At 47.1% G+C, this 23,335-nt stretch overlaps 1 protein-coding gene across 4 annotated transcripts in view; it reads left to right on the plus strand.

Annotated features, from left to right (window-relative positions):
• Positions 1-20,684, plus strand: part of SCAMP1 (secretory carrier membrane protein 1) — a 153,287-nt gene extending 132,603 nt beyond the window's left edge. For all 4 annotated transcript variants that reach the window (XM_033929462.1, XM_033929444.1, XM_033929437.1 and 1 more), the window contains exons 8-9: positions 19,075-19,192; positions 20,243-20,684. In XM_033929462.1, the coding sequence (XP_033785353.1) occupies positions 19,075-19,192; positions 20,243-20,407 (283 nt within the window). In that variant the 3' untranslated portion in view covers positions 20,408-20,684. The remainder of the gene's footprint in view (positions 1-19,074; positions 19,193-20,242) is intronic.
• The last annotated feature ends 2,651 nt before the right edge of the window (positions 20,685-23,335 follow it).

Raw genomic sequence — 23,335 nt, forward strand, 5'->3', positions numbered from 1 at the left:
GGCACCATTTGGACTTCCCGCCAGAAAACTTTCAAATCTGATTGGGCATGCTTTAGGTGTGGTTTGGGCAAACATACCTGTACTGACTTTTAATCAATTACTTCACTTCTCAAAGCTTTTACTAGAAGCCATTTGTCATCTTAGTTTGTAGAGGCTCTGTTACCAAATTCTAAACAAAAGTTCCTTCTATAGCTCTATGCCTTAAGGTGCTGCTTTTATCTTCCATACGTCAGGGGTTCAAGTCTTGAGTGTGGTTAGCAAATATTTGATATTCATTTTTCTACCAGAAAACCTTCAAACTCTTTGGCCATTCCTTTGCTTAAACATATTTGAATTGATCTTTAAAATGATCTTCAGCAATTCTCAGATGTCTAAAGCAGCCTTTTCTCTCTCATCCTAAACCCCCTCCCCACCCCAATACACACTCCTCAAGCATGAAACCACAACCAGCCAAGCTGAATATACCAACAGGAATGTCTCTAGGGTACATCTCAAAAACACGTACCTTCCTTCAATACCTGTCCAAGCCCTCTGAAGTTTTAGTAAACTCTCCTACCTGTTGCCTTTGCGGATATTGCATAGAAGGAAATACATTCCTACCACAATGGCTTGTAGCAGAGAGAAGATGAATGTATCTGATGCACCTGTGCCTGCAAACTACAGAATGCTGATGAAAAACATCAAAGCCCACCACTTATGAGAGCTGTTAGGATGCTGTTAAAATGAGTGAAGGTAAGGGTAGGATTTGTGAGCTTCAGAAAATGGACAAGGTGCAACAAGGCACATTAACCTGGTGAGCTACAAATGGCATCTTTCTGTCAGAGGAGAAGTTTCTTCCCATGACAGCTTAAGATGTCCTAGTCATAGGAAGGAGAAAATAAGTTTGCCTGGAAAAGGAAATGTGCTGATAAAAACGGCAAAGTCCACCATAGACCCTTTTATGAGAGCTAATAGGAAGCTTTTAGGAAGTTGTTACAATGAGTGAAGGTGGGATTTGAAGTGGGGTGCTTGAGAAGATGGACAAGGCGCATTAACCTGGTGATCCAGAAATGTGTTCTTTGTGGTGATTGTGATATGATAGCTAATCAGATGATACATAGGCAGGTCAGTCAACTATGATATGAAAGGGCAGTGAGATCCATCTGAGTAGAAGCTGATGTAGCTCTAAGGGTTAAAGTCCTGTGCTGGTCATACAGAGATTGTGAGTTCAACACCCAGCGCATTGTGGCATACTACCTTGAAGGTGCAGATTGATGATCTCACAATGAAGTCAGCTTTGTGAAGCTGAAGAGCTCCATTTTGCAATGAGGGAAAAAGCATGTTAAGGTCTGTATCTGGTTTTTCTCTTTAAGCGCTGAGAAATGAAATAATGTGTGCAATAATGATATGTTTTTCACGTTCTTTCTTTGCTCTCAAGAAAGAGCTGATTGCAGCACTGTTTGTTGAGAAAAAAGGGGGTTGTTTTTAAGCAGGAAAGCCAAAGGTGGTGTAATGAGTAAATCATATTACTGTTTGGGCAGAAAAGTACTATGTTTTGCATGCAATGTTTATATTGATGTGTTCTATTGATATGGTGGCTTATTAAATCTATTAGGAAGGAGAAAGAAGAAAAAAAAACATATTAAAACTCACTATAGGAAATATCATTGCAGAAGCGGAAAGCACGCCTAACTTGCGTCTATAGGAAGTTGCCAGCTACGGAAGCTGAAACTGCATTGAAATAAAGCAAAAACTACACTTAGACCAGCTTTTCCTTCGTCTACATTTTCCACTCTATTTAGACACGCTCTGCCGCCTAACTAGCGTATATGTGGTGCCTATCCTTAGCCACGCCAACGTTACACCCACGTCTACAAACTTTGATTTATAATATTTCTTTATTGAGCAAATTCAGCAACGTACAGAACAAGAAAAAGAAGCATACGGCCGCAGCTCCCGGTAAAGTGCTAAAACAAGGCAGCCAGGGAACTCAGAAACAATACAACAGGAGAGCGCCCAGGCAAAAATGCTAGAGTGCCCAATACATGGTTTCACCAGAATACCCCACCCCCCCCCACACATCCCAAACCCCCAACCCCCCACTCCCCCAAAGATACCCCCCCAAACCCAGACCCGTGTGATTAGATGGGAAGACAAGAAAAAACTGACCACAAAGAAAACAGGCCAAAAGGAAAGAAAGAAAGGTGGAACAAGACCAAGAGGAAAGAAAGACGAAGGCAGACTACATAGAGAAAACTGCAGCACCCAACTCCCACCCACATCACCACAGCTGACAGGGTTAGCAATTCAACAGCATACTCCGCTCCCTGTGCGGAAGAGACAACCAGTACCCCTCCCACACACCCTGAAATGTGGCCCACCGGCCCTCGTCCTGTCTCCCTACCATCCTGCGCTCCAGAAGCGCTAAGTCATATAGGGACAAGTGCCACTTAGAAAAAGAGGGAGCTTGGGGAGCCCGCCACGAAATCAAAATGGCCTTCTTGGCTAAAAGGAGGGCCTTAAACACCATCATCCGCTGCCCAACGGAGCAACGAGAGAGAGCCGCTCCATCATAAAAAAGGACTATAGAAGGGGTGCATGCAGGCAACGGAGGAGAGATAGAAGACAAAAAGGTCCACACTCGCAGCCAGAAAGCCCGTATCCGGGGACAGTCCCAGAACATATGTCCCAGGGTAGCAGGACTCACAGGGCACTTGGGACAACAGGCCTGAGCTGCAAAGCCCGCTCGATAAGCCCTCTGTGGGGAAATAAACGCTCTGTGGAGGAATTTATATTCCTGCTCCCTATGGAGCATATTGCAGGAGAGGGCACGCAGGAAGACAAAGCAACGAGAAATCAAGGAGGACAGGATAGTGCACCCCAGGTCAGCGCTCCACGCCCCAGCCAACATGTCCGCCCTCTCGGTTGACAAAGGTGACAATAGCGCAGTAACAAAGTAACGCAGGCGCGGAGCCGGATCCTCCCACAAACCCAAACTCAAGCCAAGACCCTGCGCCACCGAGTACCGCAAGGACGGCTCTCCGAGACTGCGAACATAATGACTCAGCTGTAAATAACCAAATGCATCCACATGATCCAAACCGTAGAGGGACGCCAACTCAGCAGGAGAAAGAAGAATCCCCCTCTCAGTAAGCACATCTCCCACTCTACGGATCCCATGAGCATGCCAAATCCGGAATACTCGGCTGTCACTTCCAGGACCGAACTGCGCGTTGCCCACTAAGGGCAACATTGGTGTTGCACTATAATTGACCCCCAAGCGGTGGCACAGCTGTTTCCAGATACATCTCATATATGACCACACCACATGACCCCTCTGGAAAGAGTCTAACCGAACCGACGGAGCATGCAACAAGAACAATCCCGAGACAGGGGACAGGAAGTCCCTGTCCACAGAGAAGGTCAAAGAGGAGGAACTCTCCAGACACCAATCCCGAATCTGGCGTAAGCCACATGCCAAGTTATAAGCGCGAAGATCTAGAAGACCGAACCCCCCCTGCGCCTCTGGCAGCATCAGAACGCGAAGGGGCAGGCGAGGACGCCCTCCCCGCCACAGGAAAATCCGCAAAGCCCGGTACAGCTCCTCCAAATCCCTATGTCTCAACCATATTGGTAAAGTCTGCAACAAGTAGAGCCACCGCGGCACAATCATCATATTATATAAAAAGACGCGGCCCGCAAGGGAAACCGCCAGAGCCCCCCATAAGCGCAGACTCTCAACAGAAGACCGAAGCATAGGTCGAACATTAATCTCATAAAGGCGCGTCAAGGTGGAGGGAATAAGAACCCCCAAGTATTTCACCTGAGCCGAAGCCTCCTTCAGAGGAAAGTCCGACCACAGGTGAGAGACACGCAGATGAAGAGGGAGAGCTTCCGATTTAGATACATTGAGTTTGAGGCCCGAGAGCTCTCCAAACTGCCGAAACAACTCCAGCAACAAAGAAAGGTGCGAGACTGGGTCAGACAAAAGAATCATGATGTCATCCGCAAAGGCCAAACTACGCAGGGAGGAAGCTCCCACCTCCATGCCCTCAAGCAACGGATGAGTGCGGATACAAAGCAACAGAGGTTCCAAAAATAAAATATAAAGCAAAGGGGACAGGGGGCAACCCTGCCGAGTACCCCGCCGCAGGGAAAAAACCGGGGAAGCTACCCCATTGACAATCACAGCAGCCTCGGGGTTAGAGTATAGAGCACGAAGAGCGTTCAGATAATAGCCAGTCACCCCATAGCGGAGTAACAATGGGAAGAGGAAAGCCCACTCGACCCTGTCAAAGGCTTTTTCAGAATCAAAACTAATGGCCAAGGTAGGCTGACACCGAGAGTCACAGTGGGCCAGAGCCAGTAGAAGCTTCCGAACATTATGACCTGCCTGACGGCCCTTCACAAACCCCACCTGGTCCAGTCCCACCAGTGAAGGGACAAGCGGGGCCAACCGATTAGCCAGCAGCCGGGCCAGAATTTTAAGATCTACGTTGATAAGCGAAATGGGCCTATAAGACCCCACCAAGAGAGGGTCCTTCCCTGGTTTAGGCAGCACAGTTATCAGCGCCTGATTCGAACCAGGAGGGAAGGACCCCCCCTCCACCGCTCGCTCATAATACCGCCTCAACGGATCCGCCACAAACCCCTGCAAGAGACGATAAAATTCCCCGCCAAAGCCATCCGGACCCGGGGATTTACAGAGAGGCAAGGTTTTAATAACCCCCAAGACCTCCTCCCCAGTAATAGGGGAGACCAAGTTCGCACTGTCGGCCTCCGAGAGCCGAGGCAAGGGCAGCGAGTCAAAGTACGCCTGAATCGCAGAGTCCCGGTCCACCACCTCCGCCGAGTAAAGAGAGCTGTAAAAAGAAACAAAAAGCTGTTCAAGTTGAGGCTGGGCTGTGACCAGCTGCCCCCCAGCTCCTCGAAGTGAGGTGATGGACGAGGACCCCCTCCGCGCCCTAGTCAACTGCGCTAACATTCTACCCGGGCGATTACCAAACCTATGAAGGCGATATTTATAATAGAAGAGCGACTTGTGCGCCCGTTCATGTAAGAGGGCATGGAGCGCCGCCTGGGCCGCCTGAAACTCATGTTTGTGGGACAGAGTGGGAGAATGCAATACTAGAAGCCTGCCCTCCCGCACTTTACGCTCGAGAGCTAATATCTTTGCCGCCATCCGTTTCTTCCGTCGGGCACAGTAGGCTATCACAGCTCCACGAAGCACCACCTTGGCTGCCTCCCAAAAAAGAGCTCCGTCCTCCGCATGCACCCCATTGAACTCAACATACTCCCTCCACTGCACTTCTAGATACTGTTTAAAATCAGGGTCAGAATAAAGTGCTACCGGAAAACGCCAGCGCCCACCCCCAGCAGAGGACCCATCAGCAAGACCAAGGTCCATCCAAACCATAGTATGATCAGAAATAGCCAACACCCCAATCTCAGCTTGATGGACTGCATAGAAGGAGGAGCGGGAGAGAAAAACATAGTCTATCCTAGAAGAGGAATCATGCACTTTGGAAGTATGAGTAAAATCCCTCTCTCCAGGATGAAGGGTTCTCCAGACATCTACCACATCCAGAGCCTGCAGCCAAGCACTTAGCCCGTTATCCTACCTCCCAGAGGAACGAGAGGGCCCCCTAGAAGAATCCAGGACAGGATCCAGAATAGAGTTGAAATCCCCCAGGATAATCAAATGAGTCCCAGGTAACAAGGACACCGACAGGATCACCCCCAGAAGCTTCTTATAAAAAGACCTTATGGGCAGCATTGGGAGCATACAATGACAGTAAGAGTACCGGACGCTGGTACAATGTACCCTGGACCAGAACATAGTGACCCTCCGAGTCAGACAGGACCCGAGAGTGAACAAAAGGGATGGACTTATGTAGCAGGAGAGCCACCCCGGCCTTAGCCTTAGAAGAAGAAGCAGAATAACATTGTCCCACCCAGGACTGCCTCAGCTTACCGTGTTCTTTCTCGGAAAGCTTAGTCTCCTGCAGGCCCACTATATCTGCCCGATGCCGGGCTAAGTGCTGCAAAATCTTGGTTCTCTTTATCGGAGAGTTAATACCCGACACATTCCACGTCACACATCGCACTCCTCTCTTAGGCGTCATTCAGAAGAAAACCAACATGGTCTACAAAATAAAGGAGTAGAAAACTCCTGCCGAGAGTCCCAGCCCTCCTCCCGACAGCCACCCATCCAGCACGCACACACAGATCTCCCACCATCAACCACACCGATCCAAGTCCCCCACCCCTCCAACCACTGTCCCTCTTCAACCCCAACTCCCCCCTCCCATACTCCCCCTCCCACCCTCCCTACCCCTCCTCCCAAACCCAACATCCCCCTCCCATACCCCCTCTGATACCCCAGCCCACCACTCCAGAAGAGGGTACACCAAGGGCCCAAAGTCCCTCCCCCCCTCAACCTCCCATACATATACCAAGCAGTACAAAACAAGAAGGAGAAAAGGCAAAAGCCAAGGGGCAAATACCATCAACAACGGCAGGACCCCTTAGGGAAAGAGCATCTAAAGGAAGAACAAATCGCAAAGTCTCACCCCTGCAGGACACAACAACAATCTAGCTCAAAAAGCCAGAGAACAGTGTCCAGAACAAACCAAAGTGACCCCCAGGGAGGAGCCACTAAACAAAGATAGTCAACATAATATGAGCCATCATGTCTCAAGGGGAACACCACCAGGATCCCACGGGCGCTCCCCCACTCATAGCAGACAGGAACCTCCAGCCACTGTCAGGGGCCCTCAAGTGCTCGGCTCCAGATCAGGATACCACAGAAGAACCTGAGCCCGGGCAGCCTCACTGGTTTCAAAGAGGAAGGGTTGACCCCCATGAAGCACCCGGAGCTTGGCAGGATATTGCAAAGTGAAGCGCAGCTTTTTCTCGGTGAGTTGCTTGCAGACAGTCGAGTAGCCTTGGCGGAGAGATGCCACCTGTGCAGAATAATCCTGGAACATCAGGATACGCTGGTTCTGGAACTGTAAATCCTTTTTCTGGCGATAGGTGCGAAGCAGAAGATCTTTGATAGCAAAATTGAGGATGCGGAGGATTACCACACGCGGCCTGGTCGAGCTCTCCTGCCTCCTGCCCAGTTGGTGTGCCCGTTCTATACGCAAGGGACCCAGGCCCCGCGTAGCCAGCAGCTCAGTCGTCAGCCATGCTTCAAGGGTAGGCAGGAGATCTCCATCCGATATGGTTTCAGGGACCCCCACCAGGCGCAGATTATTTCGTCTGGAGCTATTCTCCAGATCCTCCATCTTCTCCTCACATTGCCCCACTTTACGCTGGAGTTGCTGTATCTCTGCCTGCATAAAAGTAATGGTGTCCTCTGCAGTGCTGATCCTCTGCTCAGCTTCAGAAACGCGATTGTTAAACTCAGCCACCGATGTAGAGAGGGTTGCTATGGACTCGTGTACTTTATCCAGGCGCGTCCCCAGCGCCAGCACGACTGCCTCCGTGAGGCGCGCTATCATGTCCACCCCCGCTGAATCAGCAGCGTCTCCCGAGCCGGCCATCTTGCCTTCAGTGCCCGACCCCGATTTCAGTCGTTCGCGCTCCTTTTTACCCGCCTTCGCCGCCATGTCTCCGCTCCCTTTTAGTATAAATTTGTCCATAAAGCCCCAAGGAGTCGGGAGAAAATGCTTGGTGGCGATTTTTTTCGCTGAGTCTGGATCCGGGAGGCCGAGGCAGGGGAAGAGCAGCGGAGCTCAAGGAAAACGCGTCTTCCCTGCTCTCGGCACGGCCACGCCCCCAATTTTTCTTTTTTAATCACAAACACATTTAAAAACCTCGCCACATACTTAAAATTATTACACTTTGCCCAGTGGTCAACATCTGCCGCTTTATCTTATTTCATAATATAAACCTCACTATATAGCAATAAACCACAATCTTTAGAACTAGACACTGTATGGCTATTTTGAAAGTATGAAGCTATAATTCATAATGTGGTGGTATACCTCAGACCATGGAGCAGTCTACTCAATACAGGGATTTTCTTATGTAATACTTTACACGCTCCTATTTACCTCATAGGTTGCCGTTGCTATTTAATATATTTATAAATGATCTAGAAACAGGACGAAGTGTGAGATAATAAAATTTGTGGATGACACCAAACTATTTAGTGGAGCTCGGACTAAAGAGGACTGCGAAGAATTGCAAAGGGACTTGAACAAACTAGGGGAATGGGCGACGAGATAGCAGATGAAGTTCAACGTTGAGAAATGTAAAGTATTGCATGTGGGAAGCAGAAACCTGAGGTACAACTATACGATGGGAGGGATGTTATTGAATGAGAGTACCCAAGAAAGGGACTTGGGGGTAATGGTGGACATGACAATGAAGCCAACGGCACAGTGCGCAGCGGCCACTAAGAGAGCGAATAGAATGCTAGGTATAATCAAGAAGGGTATTACAACCAAAACGAAAGAAGTTATCCTGCCGTTGTATCGGGCGATGGTGCACCCACATCTGGAATACTGCGTCCAATGCTTGAGTACCTGATTGTAAAAACCGCTTAGATAACCTTGATAGGCGGTATATAAAATCCTAATAAACTTGTCAAACTTAAGAAAGATATGGCGTTACTCGAGAGGGTTCAGAGGAGAGCAACAGGTCTGATAAAAGGGATGGAAAACCTTTCATACGCTGAGAGATTGGAGAAACTGGGTCTCTTTTCCCTGGAGAAGAGGAGACTTAGAGGGGATATGTTAGAGACTTAAAAGATTATGAAGAGAATAGAAAGAGTAGAGAGGGACAGATTCTTCAAACTTTCAAAAAATAAAAGAACAAGAGGGCATTCGGAAAAGTTGAAAGAGGACAGATTCAAAACAAATGCTAGGAAGTTCTTCTTTACCCAACATGTGGTGGACACCTGGAATGTGCTTCCAGAGGACATAATAGGGCAGAGTATGGTACTGGGGTTTAAGAAAGGACTGGACAATTTCCTGCTGGAAAAGGGGATAGAAGGGTATAAATAGAGGATTACTGCACAGGTCCTGGACCTGAGCGGACTGCTGGGCACGATGGACCTCAGGTCTGACCCAGCAGAGGCATTGCTTTTGTTCTTATGTTATGTTCACCTTCCTATTTTCACTGGTTAAAACATTTTTCCTTTATTTATAATAATCTTCTAAAGCTCCATATTTAAAAAGGCAACCAATGCCAAAAATCTTTTATCAAACACTGCTACTAAATCATAGGAAGTGGCTAATTAAACCCCTCCTCAAACACCCCCCCCCCCCCCCACAGACACTATGACAACTTTGTCTAAGCCTCAGACCTCTGCTAGGGGTTGCATGCTAATGGAATTACATGCTGAAATTATAGAATACCAACTAAGAGTAGTTAAAATGTATGACTGCAAAAAAATGCCATTAGCACCAATTATTGATTGTGAATCCAATCCAATTCTTAGTCTTATATACCGGGTCATTCCGCAGGAGGACTCAAATGCTGATTAGTGGGGTGTGGATGTGGGTAGGGCATGAACAAGTGAAGAACCGGTCCAGCACTTATGTGGTAAGGTTATGGAGTACTGTAAGTTATCCACGAACACTTAGGGCTCCTTTTATCAAGGCGCGCTACGGGAGTTAGCGCGTCGGACATTTCATCACGCGCTAACCCCCACGGCAGCCTAAAATCCTAACGCCTCGTCAATGGAGGCGTTAGGTACTAGCGCGGCAGGCGGTTCAACACGCGGTATTCCGTGCATTAAACCGCTACCGCGGAAAAGGACCTCTTAAATGAGACTTTGACATGGCATAAATGCTCACAACTAAAGTTAGGCGCTATAATGTGGACTTCTGCTAATATTCTATAGCAGCCATTATGAATGTAATTTCTGATTATAGAAATCAAAGTGCCCAGCATTTTAGAGTAATTTTAGGAAATCTTTAGAGAATTAATCCGTTAGTGTCTTTTTGTTTTGCTTTACTGCTGCCGTTATTACAAACTCAACAGGATGTAGGGGTGGGGTGGAGTTCAAAATCTGAATGGTGTGGCCCACCTCATGCTGATGTCTTTAAGCTAAATCCAAATATCATAACAGAGAGACCGATGCAGAAAGTCATGTGGTAGAGCAACACCCGACTGCCTTTTCTACTGTGAGTGTAATACCATGCTGTTCAGAAAGCTAAGGGTATGCAAATTTTATGCATGCAGAACTTGCATTGGTGAGAGTCTATCGGACACATGTATACAAAGGCTTTACAGTAAATGCAACTGCTAGTATGCATGTCTGAACAAAAATGAAAGTATTAGCACACATCGGTGTCTAACAGTCTCACAAAAAATGTTTGTAAGGCTAATATTAGCAGGTGCCAATTTATGCTGACATTTTCATTTTTGTTTGGACATGTGCATATGATCTGTTACCTCTCACTAGTCTTAACGCTGCAGTGAGTTCTTTCTGGTTACAGAAGAAGACAAAACTGGCAGCTAAATCATCTACGCTGAACTGGATCTGGCAAAAAATCTCTTGCATTATACGCATGTTAAAAGCCACCGTTCCTTTCTCTTTATAGAGTGGGAATACTTAATGGCCTTTTTTTAAAAAAATGCAGTGTGTGGCCATGACTTCTGCATTAGATAATACATGTATACAATCCCTGTCTGTATTGCTTAGTTAGAAACATGCAGATATAACTCGTGGGAACTGCGCAGTTAGGCTCTCTGCTTCAACCTCAGAATACCTAGGCTGTGAAAGTGAATAGATTGTTATCTTGTCCCTATTAGTAAAAGGCCAATCAAAAATCACTTTTAGAATAACATAATCTGGTATAAATAATATCTTAAGAATCATCAGCAGAGAAGTTTGCCAGTATCTATATCTGATTTGGCTATTCTCAAAAATAATTTCAGTCCAATCAGCTTCAAATATGTTTATCAAAATGTTCATAAAATATTAATACTTATAATTTTAACTGAGTTTAGCCAATGTGCACTGAAGTATTACAATGTATATTACAATCAAGACACAAATCAATTCTCCTATCTCAATAGATAACCAAGCTCCTTGCAAACCAGGAAAGTGACGCCCATTCAAAACCTATAATATCAGGACTACAACACCAGATATAGTCAATCTTTTCTCCAAACCATAAGCCATAATTATACACCTACACGAACATAAACCAAGTTACCTGTGTCATGAACCCTAATAAAATAATGTAATCCCTGAATTTGGTCAGGCTTTTCTAAATTGTGAATCATATTGAAGTCCTCCTGGAGCATACCAGTATTAGCAATCAATAATTAATAATGTAATGTAATGTAAAGTCTGTGGAGTCTGAAGAAACTACCACTCTGCAGTAGTAGTGCCCGATTCACCGATTCAAAACCAAAAAAAATTGTTCTCCCGATTTGGTGACTGATCCTCCCCCTTTGCCCCCAAAGCAGGATCAGCAGTACTGCCTCTTGCTTGCTGGCCACTGCTGCTCCTGCTTTAGAGGGTGAGGGGGGAGGGTCAGTCGGCAAGTGCTGCGGTGTCCGGCTTCCCCTCTGGCCTCCCGCGCATCCATTTACCTAATTCCAGCAGGGAGCAACCTGCAGAGATGATCGCTGTTACTTTAGCGATCCTTGCAGGTTGCCATAGGCCTCAGGAGCTGTCTTCCCTCTGCCGTGATTCTGCCTCTGACATCAGAAGAAGGGCGGGACTGTGGCAGAGGGACGACAGTTCCTGAGGCCCATGGCAACCTGCAAGGATTGCTAAAATACCGGCGATCCGCTCTGCAGGCTGCTCCCTGCTGGAAATAGGGAAATGGATGCGTGGGAGGAACATGCAGGCCTTCTGGGGGGAACAGACCTCAGGGGGAGAGGTGAAGTCTTTCGGAGGGGTGCAGGCTTCAGGGGGGTGCAGGCCTTCAGGGGAACAGGCCTTCAGGGGGGAACAGGCAGGCCTTCGGGGGGGACAGGCCTTCAGGGGTAGGGTGCAGGCCTTCGGGGGGACAGGCCTTCAGGGGTGGGGGACAGTCCTTCGGGGGGGACGGTGCAGGCCTTCAGGGGTGACAGGCCTTCAGGGGAGGGGAGCCCTGGTGTCAAAGTATACAAAGGGAGGGAGGGAAGGGGGATTCAAGGAGACATTCATATGCCGGACTTTGGGGTGAAAAATAATGGGTCTAAAAACAGGAGAGGATGTGAGAGATGGTGGACAATGGGTTTTAGGGAGGGAAGGAACAGAAAGGGAGAGAAGTTGGACACAAGGGATGGTGTGGAAGGGGTTTAGAGATACTGGATAGGAGGATAGTTGGGAAGAGAAAGTGAGAGATGGCTAGGGTGGTGGGGAAGGAGGGAGAGATGAAGAATGAAAGAGTAGTTGAGAAAAGGTGGATCTGGGGATGGAGATGAAAAAAAGGAAAGATGCCAGACTTCCGGGGGAGGGAAAGGAAATGGAAGGGGAGGACAGAAATGGAAGATGGATGGTTAACACGGAGAAAGAAGAAAATGGCACATGGGCAGGAGACCCTGGCAAGCGAGTTAACAGAAGACAACCAGAGCCTGTGACCAAAATGATTTAAATAATGACCAGACAACAAAAGGTAGAAAATATAATAGGAGAAGGCAAAGGGGGGTGAAGAAGCTATAAATAATCCTACCTGGATGTTTGAAAAAAACACCCACATGGGCAGGAAAATCGAATTGAATCGAAAAATCGAATCAAATTTTTTTTTCCTGAATCAGGCAGCACTATTCTGCAGACCTGAAAGGTTGATCAGTGTCAATCCAGCCCCAACATGATCATATGAAGTACGGTACCCTGCTTCAGGAAAAAAAATGCCCATAATTCAAAGTATAAAGCCTTTCATAAAAAATTGCTGGTTGCTCACACAAATGAAATTTCAGCAATTTTCTATAGGAAGACTTTATACTTTGAATTATGGACTGAATTGAGATTTAGACATAGCTGTCTAGAGTACCAGATTTTGAAGGCACCAAATACCAGGCCAGAGAGGAGTTTGCAACTTCAGTATATGTATATATGTTATTATCCCAGGACAAGCAGGCAGCATATTCTTAACGCATGGGTGATGTCACCGACGGAGCCCCGGTACGGACACTTTTAACTAGAAAGTTCTAGTTGGCCGCACCGCGCATGCGCGAGTGCCTTCCCGCCCGACGGAGGAGTGCGTGGTCCCCAGTTTCTTCGTTTCCGCGGAGCGAAGAAGACGCATGTGTTTTCAACGGCCGTTGAAAAACTAGTTTCTGCCTTCCCGCTCGCGTATTTTTTCGTTTTTCTTCTATTTTTTCCTTCGGATTACTTTATTTTTTACTTTCAAAAAAAAAAAAAAAAAAAACTCGTCAAGTTTTCCTTCTTTTTTCAGGCCGGCCCCGGCGGGGCCTGTTGCCACCATACAGGCCTCCGGCTTCGAATTTGCGGAGGCCGTTTTTCCCTTCATGCCCCCTCAATCGGGCTTTAAGAATTGCCAGCGGTGTGCACGCCCGATCTCTCTCACCGACCCGCACAATTGGTGCCTGCAGTGCTTGGGTCCGGAGCATCGGGCTGACACCTGCACCCGCTGTGCTACTCTTAAAAAGCGCACATTGAAAAATAGGCAGATCCAGCAAAATATTCTTTTCGGTACCGGATCTGCTATGGAACCTGCCGCGACGTCGACGGCACCTCAAAAGTCGGCACCAACTACTTCGACGCCACCGGATCCTTCTTCGGGGTCGCTGGTCCCAGGTAAGCCGGCTAAGAAGCCTTCCACTTCCCTTGAGCGCCCTCCTGCCACGGCTGCGACTCCGGTCCTCCCGGCATCGCGCCGACCCCACAAACGCTCCGCTCCGATATCGGTGAGTGCCTCGTCATCGGCCTCCTCATCGCCGGAGCGTGGAGCGGCACCCATGGTACCGAAAAAGAAAAAAGCGGTACCGGTGCCTCCCCTGGAAGACCGCATCGCGGCCATACTCCAAACTCAATTGCAACAGCAGCTGCAGCAACAACTCCAGCACCTGTTGCCAGCAATGTTGGCCCCACACCTTCCGGTGCAGGACCGGTCCGAGCCTCGCACAGTACCATCGGTGTCGACCCCCTCGGTACCGCTCAACACTTCCATGCCAGTGCTCTCGGCTGAACCACACCGTTCCCATCCTACGGTGCAGGCCCGCTCTGATACCGACCCTTCCCGGCACCCGGAACGGCGCCGGTCTTCCTCTCCCGGTACCGCCTCGGTACGCTCCGGCAAGTCTCTCTCCAAGACCCGCCATACCGAGCCCTCCACACCGACGTCCCGCCGTGCGCATCCTGACATCCGGGACCCGGACTTATGGGAAGAATCCCCACCCGGTACCGAGGAAGACGCTTCATCGACAGACGAGGAACCCTCGGTGGCTGATACCGGTTCAAAACCTGAACAGTCCTCTTTCACCAAATTCCTCAGGGAGATGTCGGCGGCTCTTTCCATTCCCTTAGAGTCCGACTTTAAAAAGTCCCAGGCTTTTCTCGATGCCCTAGACTTTGAGCAACCTCCCAAGGAATTCCTTAAGTTACCCGTCCACGACATCCTACGGGAAACTTTTTACAAAAATTGGGAGAACCCCCTCACTGTTCCCGGGGCCCCTCGCAAACTGGATAGCTTGTACCGGGTCATTCCAATCCCAGGGTTTGACAAGCCTCAATTGCCCCATGAATCTCTCCTGGTAGAGTCCACCTTGAAGAAAACTCAGGGCTCCAGTGTCAATGCTTCCACCCCTCCTGGCAGAGAGGGAAAAACTATGGATAAGTTTGGCAAGCGCCTTTTCCAGAATGCAATGCTGGCCAATAGGGCAAATAATTACACCTTTCACTTCTCCTTCTACATGAAGCATCTGGTGCAACAACTCTCTTCCTTACAGAAATACATTCCCCTCTTCCAACAGCAAATTTCCAGTCTACTCCAACTCCGGAAATTCATGGTGCGCTCCATTTATGACTCATTTGAGTTGACCTCTCGAGCATCTGCCATGGCTGTTGCCATGCGGCGTTTGGCCTGGCTGAGAGTTTCTGACCTCGACATTAACCACCAAGACCGCCTGGCTAACGCACCTTGTCTTGGTGACGAGCTCTTCAGGGAGTCCCTGGACTCAACAACCCAGAACTCTCAGCACACGAGACCAGGTGGGATACTCTGGTGAAACCTAAAAAGAAGACTCCGCCTGCTCGCCCCTACAGACAACAGTCCTCCTACCAGCGCAGGTTCTCGGCCAGACCTCTCAATCTGCCTCAACAGCAACCTCGCCGTCCTCGTCACCAGCATCAAACTCAGGCTCGCTCCCAGTCTCATCAACCTGCCAAGCCTCTCCCTCCATCAAAACCATCTCAACCCTTTTGACTCTTTTCTCCAGGGCATAGCCAGTCTCCCACCATCATTGCCTCTTCCTCAGCCTATCGGTGGACGCCTCCAACTTTTCCTCAGCCGTTGGGAGGTCATCACATCAGACCTTTGGGTCCTCAACATCATCCGCCACGGCTACTCTCTCAACTTCCAGACTCTTCCACCAGACAGTCCTCCCATAGAGTCTGCTTTCCACTCCTCCCAATCCTCCCTCCTCCTGAGGGAGGTCCACTCCCTCCTTCTTCTCAATGCCATCGAAGAGGTACCCTCAGACCAAAGGGGTCAGGGATTCTACTCCCGCTACTTCCTGGTTCCCAAGAAGACAGGAGACCTCCGTCCCATCCTCGATCTCCGGGACCTCAACAAGTGTCTGGTCAAGGAAAAGTTCAGAATGCTCTCCCTTGCCACGCTTTACCCGCTTCTCTCTCAACACGACTGGCTATGTTCCCTAGACCTCAAAGAGGCCTACACTCACATTCCAGTCAATCTGACTTCACGTCGCTACCTCCGATTTCAGATACAGCACCGTCATTATCAGTACATAGTGCTACCCTTTGGCCTGGCATCATCGCCCAGGGTGTTCACCAAGTGCCTTATTGTGGTGGCGGCTTTTCTCAGGTCTCACAACCTCCAGGTGTTCCCCTACTTGGACGATTGGTTGGTGAAAGCACCTACGTCTCCACTTGTGCTACAAGCCACTCAACACACCATCTCCTTCCTCTATCTCCTGGGGTTCGAGATCAACTACCCCAAGTCGCATCTGCTTCCCACACAGCGACTTCAGTTCATTGGAGCTGTTCTCGACACCACTCTGATGAGGGCGTTTCTCCCCTCAGACCGCCAACGGACTCTGCACCACCTCTGCCGTCAGGTGCTCCTTCATCACTCCATTCCAGCTCGGTAGATGATGGTCCTCCTGGGCCACATGGCCTCGACGGTCCATGTGCTTCTTCTGGCGCGACTCCACCTCAGGACACCTCAATGGACTCTAGCCAACCAATGGTCACAGACCACGGATCCTCTTTCTCATCCCATCTCTATGACATCGTCTCTTCAGCAATCTCTTCAATGGTGGTTGAACTCCTCCAATCTTTCCGGGGGTCTACTCTTTCATCTACCCCCTCACAACCACAGATGCCTCCCCCTATGCATGGGGAGCTCACCTGGGAGATCTTCGCACCCAGGGTCTCTGGACCCCTCAGGAACGTCAACACCACATCAATTTCCTGGAACTCAGGGCCATGTTCAATGCTCTCAAGGCCTTCCAGCACCTTCTCTATCCTCAGGTTCTTCTCCTGTGCACAGACAACCAAGTCGCCATGTACTACATAAACAAGCAAGGCGGCACCGGATCCCCCCTCCTCTGTCAGGAGGCCATCCGCATCTGGACCTGGGCCACGACCCACAGTCTCTTCCTCAAGGCGGTCTATATCCAGGGCGAACAGAACTCCCTGGCCGACAATCTCAGCCGCATCCTTCAACCTCATGAGTGGACCCTGGATCCTCCCACACTCCGCTCCATCTTTGCTCGGTGGGGCACGCCTCAGGTGGACCTCTTTGCAGCTCCTCACAACCATCAGCTACCCATTTTCTGTTCCAGACTCTTCTCTCCTCATCGTCTGGCCCCGGATGCATTCCTGCTCAACTGGACGGATCGGTTCCTCTATGCCTTTCCTCCACTACCTCTGATGTTGCGGACGTTATTCAAACTCCGCAGGGACAGAGCCACCATGATTCTCATCGCCCCTCGGTGGCCCCGCCAACACTGGTTCTCCCTCCTGCTCCAGCTAAGCTCCAGAGAACCCATTCCTCTTCCTGTGTTTCCTACTCTACTTACATAGCAGCATCAGTCTCTACTGCATCCCAATCTGTCCTCGCTCCACCTGACAGCTTGGTTTCTCTCGGGCTGACCTCTCCAGAGAATCTGTCTCAGCCTGTCCGTCGCATTTTGGATGCCTCCAGGAAACCGGCCACCCTCCAATGTTACCATCAGAAGTGGACCCGGTTCTCCTCTTGGTGTCTACTACATCACCTCATTGGCGGTGGAAACTGTACTGGACTATTTGCTCTCTCTGTCCGATGCTGGCCTCAAGTCTACCTCAATCAGAGTCCACCTCAGTGCCATCACTGCGTTTCATGAGCCTATCCTCGGAAAACCTCTTACGGCTCATCCCCTGGTTTCCCGGTTCATGAGAGGCCTCTTCAATGTCAAACCACCTCTGAAGCCTCCTCCAGTCGTCTGGGACCTGAATGTGGTTTTATCAGCCCTCATGAAACTTCCGCTTGAGCCTCTTGCCACAATTTCACTCAAATTTCTTACATGGAAGGTGCTTTTCCTCATTGCCATCACCTCTGCCAGGAGGGTTAGTGAGCTGCATGCACTGGTTGCCGACCCACCTTTCACTGTTTTTCACCATGACAAGGTGGTTCTGCGTACCCATCCTAAATTCCTTTCCAAGGTGGTCTCGGAATTTCACCTCAACCAGTCCATTGTGTTGCCTGTCTTTTTCCCGAAACCCCATTCTCATCCGGGGGAACAGGCGTTGCACACGCTGGACTGTAAGCGTGCCCTTGCATACTACCTTGACCGTACCAGGGCTCACCGCTCGTCCCCCCAGCTCTTTTTGTCCTTCGACCCTAACCGCTTAGGTCGTCCTGTCTCTAAACGGACGCTTTCCAACTGGCTTGCTGCCTGCATTGCGCTCTGTTATGCTCGGGCCGGTCTCTCACTGGAAGGTGCTGTCACGGCCCACAGGGTCAGAGCTATGGCTGCTTCTGTGGCTTTCCTCCGTTCCACGCCCATCGAGGAAATCTGCAAGGCTGCCACTTGGTCCTCAGTTCACACGTTCACTACTCACTACTGTCTGGATACCTTCTCCAGACGGGATGGACACTTCGGCCAATCTGTGTTACATAATTTATTTTCCTAATGGCCAATCATCCCTCCTCCCTCTCTGTTAGCTTAGAGGTCACCCATGCGTTAAGAATATGCTGCCTGCTTGTCCTGGGATAAAGCACAGTTACTTACCGTAACAGGTGTTATCCAGGGACAGCAGGCAGATATTCTTACGTCCCACCCACCTCCCCGGGTTGGCTTCTTAGCTGGCTTATCTTAACTGGGGACCACGCACTCCTCCGTCGGGCGGGAAGGCACTCGCGCATGCGCGGTGCGGCCAACTAGAACTTTCTAGTTAAAAGTGTCCGTACCGGGGCTCCGTCGGTGACGTCACCCATGCGTTAAGAATATCTGCCTGCTGTCCCTGGATAACACCTGTTACGGTAAGTAACTGTGCTTTTCAGAAGGATGGCACTGTGGCCTTCTTCTGCTCCTCTTCTGAGTATTTAATCTTAGGCATTTATAACATTTCATGTCCATCTTGGGCTGTGAGATTTGCTGCCAGGGGCACACCAAAATCTTAAATACAGTCTTGTGGAAATTAAGTCTTGGCTGTACATTGTTCATGATGGAATCATGATAAATAAAAGGATTGGTCAGGGTGTCTTCACTTCAACACCCCCTCTTTATCTTCCAAGTCTGAGCTGGCTTCTGTATGTTTTAATATATTAATTAATATAGAAAAACAGCTGCTTTAAATACAGACTCGATACACTGAAATGTATGTAATGAAGCTAGTTGCTTGCTGAGTTTGACTCACAGAAGCCATATGAAAACAATCTGCATATGCTTGCATATTTTTTGGGGCATGTGGTAAGGTTTTCTTCAATATTTCTTTGTATTTATTTTTAGTGGATGGATTTCTTCTCTTACTGCTCTTAACAACAGTATCCCTGTTGGAATTATGTTGATAGTCATAGCAGCTCTTTTCACTGCATCTGCTGTCATTTCACTAGTAATGTTTAAAAAGGTAAGCTGTTATCTTTGTTGAAGAGCAATGTTGTCAGATTCAGAAAAACTGCTTTTTGTTACAAGTTTATGGGATCTTAAAAATTTAACACTGGCTTCAAAAACACTGGCTATATAAAACCTGCTCCACTGGTCTTTTCTGTGTGATACAACTGCGGTTTTTTTTGTTGTATTTTTTTAACCAGTGAACACCATGACCAAAAATGCTATTTCACATTTGTAAACACTGTATCAAATGTTATCTTTTTTATATACAATGTTCATTTACTGGTGTAAAACCGATGCTAGTTTCAGATAGCAGGAAAATGCCCTCGGATCTTTATTTTACAGTAAAGTCTTTCCATGCTGTAAACAGAGAAGTGATAATTGTGTGGCCCACCCCATTGTACTTTTATTCAATTGTGGCAGTCCAGGGTATGGTTGTGATGAATCGGGTAATTAAATTATTTTCATTTGTGTGGTGTACTTTAAAAGATTATTTTAATGCTGCTGGAGTTTGAGAGGAATTTATCAAATCAAGCAACTAAATATTCTAATGTTTAAATATGGTGTAGCCCAGGGGTAGGCAATTCCAGTCCTCGAGAGCCAGAGCCAGGTCAGATTTTCAGGATATTCACAATAAATGAATTTGTATCTCAAGGAGGCAGTGCATGCAAATCCATCTCATACATATTCATTGTGGAAATCCTGAAAACCTGACCTGGCTCCGGCTCTCGAGGACCGGAATTGCCTACCCCTTGTGTAGCCCAATGAGTATGATTTGGAGACAATGGCATGGATGGTTCAGATATTTTCTTTGCCAGCTCACCTTGTACCATCATATATCTTGTACTCAGTCTTATCCACACTCACAATAAATTCTGTGGTGCTGAACTGCAGTTCTCATTTTGGAACCAATAGTTTTAATGTACAAAGGATTATACAAGAGAAGGCAAAGTTAGTAATAGTATACCTGTATATTGATCATAGAATGTTTCAAAAATGTAGCTTTTTGGTATAGAGTTGATCATTTTAACAAATCCCCACTTATCTTTCACTTGTTCTTTTGCAGGTACATGGGTTGTACCGCACTACTGGTGCTAGTTTTGAGAAAGCCCAGCAAGAGTTTGCAACAGGTGTGATGTCTAATAAAACGGTACAGACTGCAGCAGCAAATGCAGCTTCAACAGCAGCAACCAGTGCAGCCCAGAACGCTTTCAAAGGCAACCAAATATAAAGGAATGACCAACTTCAGGCACTATTTTCATCACTGTTACATCCTATAATTGTACTTTATTTCTCCAGTTATACAGTACATTCTACAGACTTCTCTTCAGAATACACACAGCATGTATGTTTGCCCTTTTAATTACCTGTGCATGGGCTAATGCAGACTGTTTGTTCCTTTAAATATTCTTTATTTCTTTTACCTAGAAAACTTTTGATGCACTTTTTTCTGGGACAAAAATATTAAATATCTGCTGTACATAAAATTCTCCATATTTTTCAAAGAATCACTTTGTTTCAGTGGAGTTATTTTATCAGCAAAACTGAACTTGACATCATCTGATTTGATCAGTTGAATAATTAGCGCAGTTTGTGATACAAGGTTATTCTGGAAAACTTCATTTTGGATGTTAGAATATTTTTGAGCCAATCACTTACCTGCTGACTTAAAGCTGCTTTCCTGTTTATCGGTTAAATAGGTTTATAAAAGTTAATGATGATAGCTGCTGCTTTTGCTGTTTATGCAGCTTGTGAACGACTCCATGTGAATGTAAGATAAGGATGCCAGACAATAATGTAAATTCATGTTATTTGTTAATACCTTCATTTTTTTAAATTAGGTCTTTTTATTATAAAGTTCCAAGTAAGTATAAAAGCAAATGAATTAAACAACCATTGTTCCAGTACAAAAATTTTCTGTACTGCTTTGTTTCTAATTTAGGAATCTTTTTACTAAAGCTTAGTTCAAGCACTAACAGACATTAGTGTGCACCAAGGGGCTGATTCTACAAACTGCATCCCGATTGTAGGCTGCGGTAGGCATCCTACCATCGTCTCACCAACCAATTGGGACGCATGTTTAAAAAAAAAAATTCATGCAGCAAAACATGCCTACAACATAGGCATCCGACTCGAGCCTAAGGAAATGTCGAGGCACGACTCCGATGCCCAAGGCTGGTGTGGTTTCCACCGGAAGGGGCCTTGGGCGTTCCTATACATCTCTGTAGGCACAAGACAAGATGCCTTAAATGTAGGCCTGTAAAATGCTGGCCGATATTTAAGCCGTCCGTTAGGGGAAAAAAAGATGCGATTGTCTAAAGGATGCTGATGCGTGATTGACATGCGAGATAGGCATCCTTTAGAGAATCAGGCCATAAGTGCCCATGTGTTTCATAGGTATAAAATAGGACATGCAGCATTTAGTGTATGCTAATTCTGTTAGCGTGCACTTAGCTTTAGTAAATAAAGAGCTCCTTAGTTCTGTTGTATTATTTAATAGCATAAACTTCTTTCATGATTCTGAAATTACTTTGGAACACAAGGATTCTCATGGATAGAATATGTAATATAATATATAGTTCAATTAAGAATTGACACTTGAAAGTTTATTCTCAGTATTTATCTTTGAGGGAAAATTCATGAACTTATTACTCATAGACCTAAGTTGAAATTTAGTTCTTAAAAAAGAATTCAAAAACAACTGAAGTAAGTTATTTTATTTGAGAAGGCAAAAATAATTTTATTTTATTTTTTTGTTTTACAAAACAAAAAAAATAAGACTCCTGGAGCAAAAATATTCACTTTGAAAATGCTGTTCCCAGTAGTTGAGAGCATTTGTAACATCTGTATTAGTTCTTAAAAATAAGCAATCCTCTCATGTGTCCCATATTTAATAAGGTGGGGTTTTTTTCCTCCAATGTTGTGACTCTAACAAATTTTCTTAGGAAATATAGTAGTATGCTTAGATTTTCACTTTTTTTGATGTTTGATTTCAATAGTGGAAATATGGTATTGGTGCTGTAAGAAATATTTCAACTGCAATAAAAAGAAAAAATACAAGCACCTATAGAAATAAAATTGAGCACTGAAAATGAAGCTGTAATTAAGTCAATCTTACACTGGTAGGGCTGTGCCATCCTGTGCAAGTAATCAACATTTCTAAAGCAATGTGTCTAGTGGTCTTGAATGCTAGGGTCTTGTATCTGAACCAGCAAGTTACTTGCAGAAAACTGTCAATTCTTCCCTCTCAGTTTGTTTTCTGCAAGCAAGTTGCTCAGAAGTGTGTTTGATCTGCTCTACCATTTTATTATTTTTTGGTATTTTTGATCAGTATTCTTTGGAGGCTCGGTGCCCAGATGTTCCCACTTGGTGGGACCTCTGCCTTGGAGAAGACGCAGACTCACACGGCAGAAGTCTGCTGCTAGCAGGATCAGACCCTCGGGAACACCTAGCTAGCCAGCCTACTGGAAATTTTTGAGCTCAGAGGCTGTCCTATGCGTAGCTGCTCACATCCCTGATGTATTCAAGAGCTTGAGCACAGGCTGTGTGGTACCTTCTCAGCCGGGACTAACAGTACAGTTTTCTGGGGATTGAGATTTAGTCTGACCTCAGTCTGACTGGCAGCCAGAAGACCAGGTTTGTCGGTGAATCTGAGGCAGATTTATTCTCCCTTTGGTTCCAGTTGGAATCCTATGCTGAAGCAGGCAGACACCACATGGCATAGTGAGTAAGACTATTTAAGCTTATGGGGAAAATTGGGGGGGGGAGGGTGGAATTTCATTAAAAGTTGAATTTGAGGGTTTATGATCCTAGGCCCCCCACCTCCAGAACCCCTTTCCCTGTGATTTATTTTCCTTCAAGGAGATCTCCATGGGCAAATTTTTATGCAATTTTTCTGGTGGCAGCCATCTTGGATTTAAAAAAATCTTTTTTTTTTTTTTCTTTTGCCACCATCTGCTCAGACTCCCTTGATTTTGCTCAAATTCGACTGGGATGGACTCTTCAAGCCCTTTTACTCCTATATCATTCCAGGTTTGTGCTGAATGTCTGACCAAGGAGCGTCCATATCCCGCGTGAGACAGAGAGTACAGGGGAGAGATGGCTCCAAGTCCTCCAGGCCTGGGGATCTGCAGGGGAAGAGACCCCTCCTAAGACCTTA

The sequence above is a fragment of the Geotrypetes seraphini genome, chromosome 1 (assembly GCF_902459505.1).
Source record: "Geotrypetes seraphini chromosome 1, aGeoSer1.1, whole genome shotgun sequence".
NCBI classification, from domain to species: domain Eukaryota; kingdom Metazoa; phylum Chordata; class Amphibia; order Gymnophiona; family Dermophiidae; genus Geotrypetes; species Geotrypetes seraphini.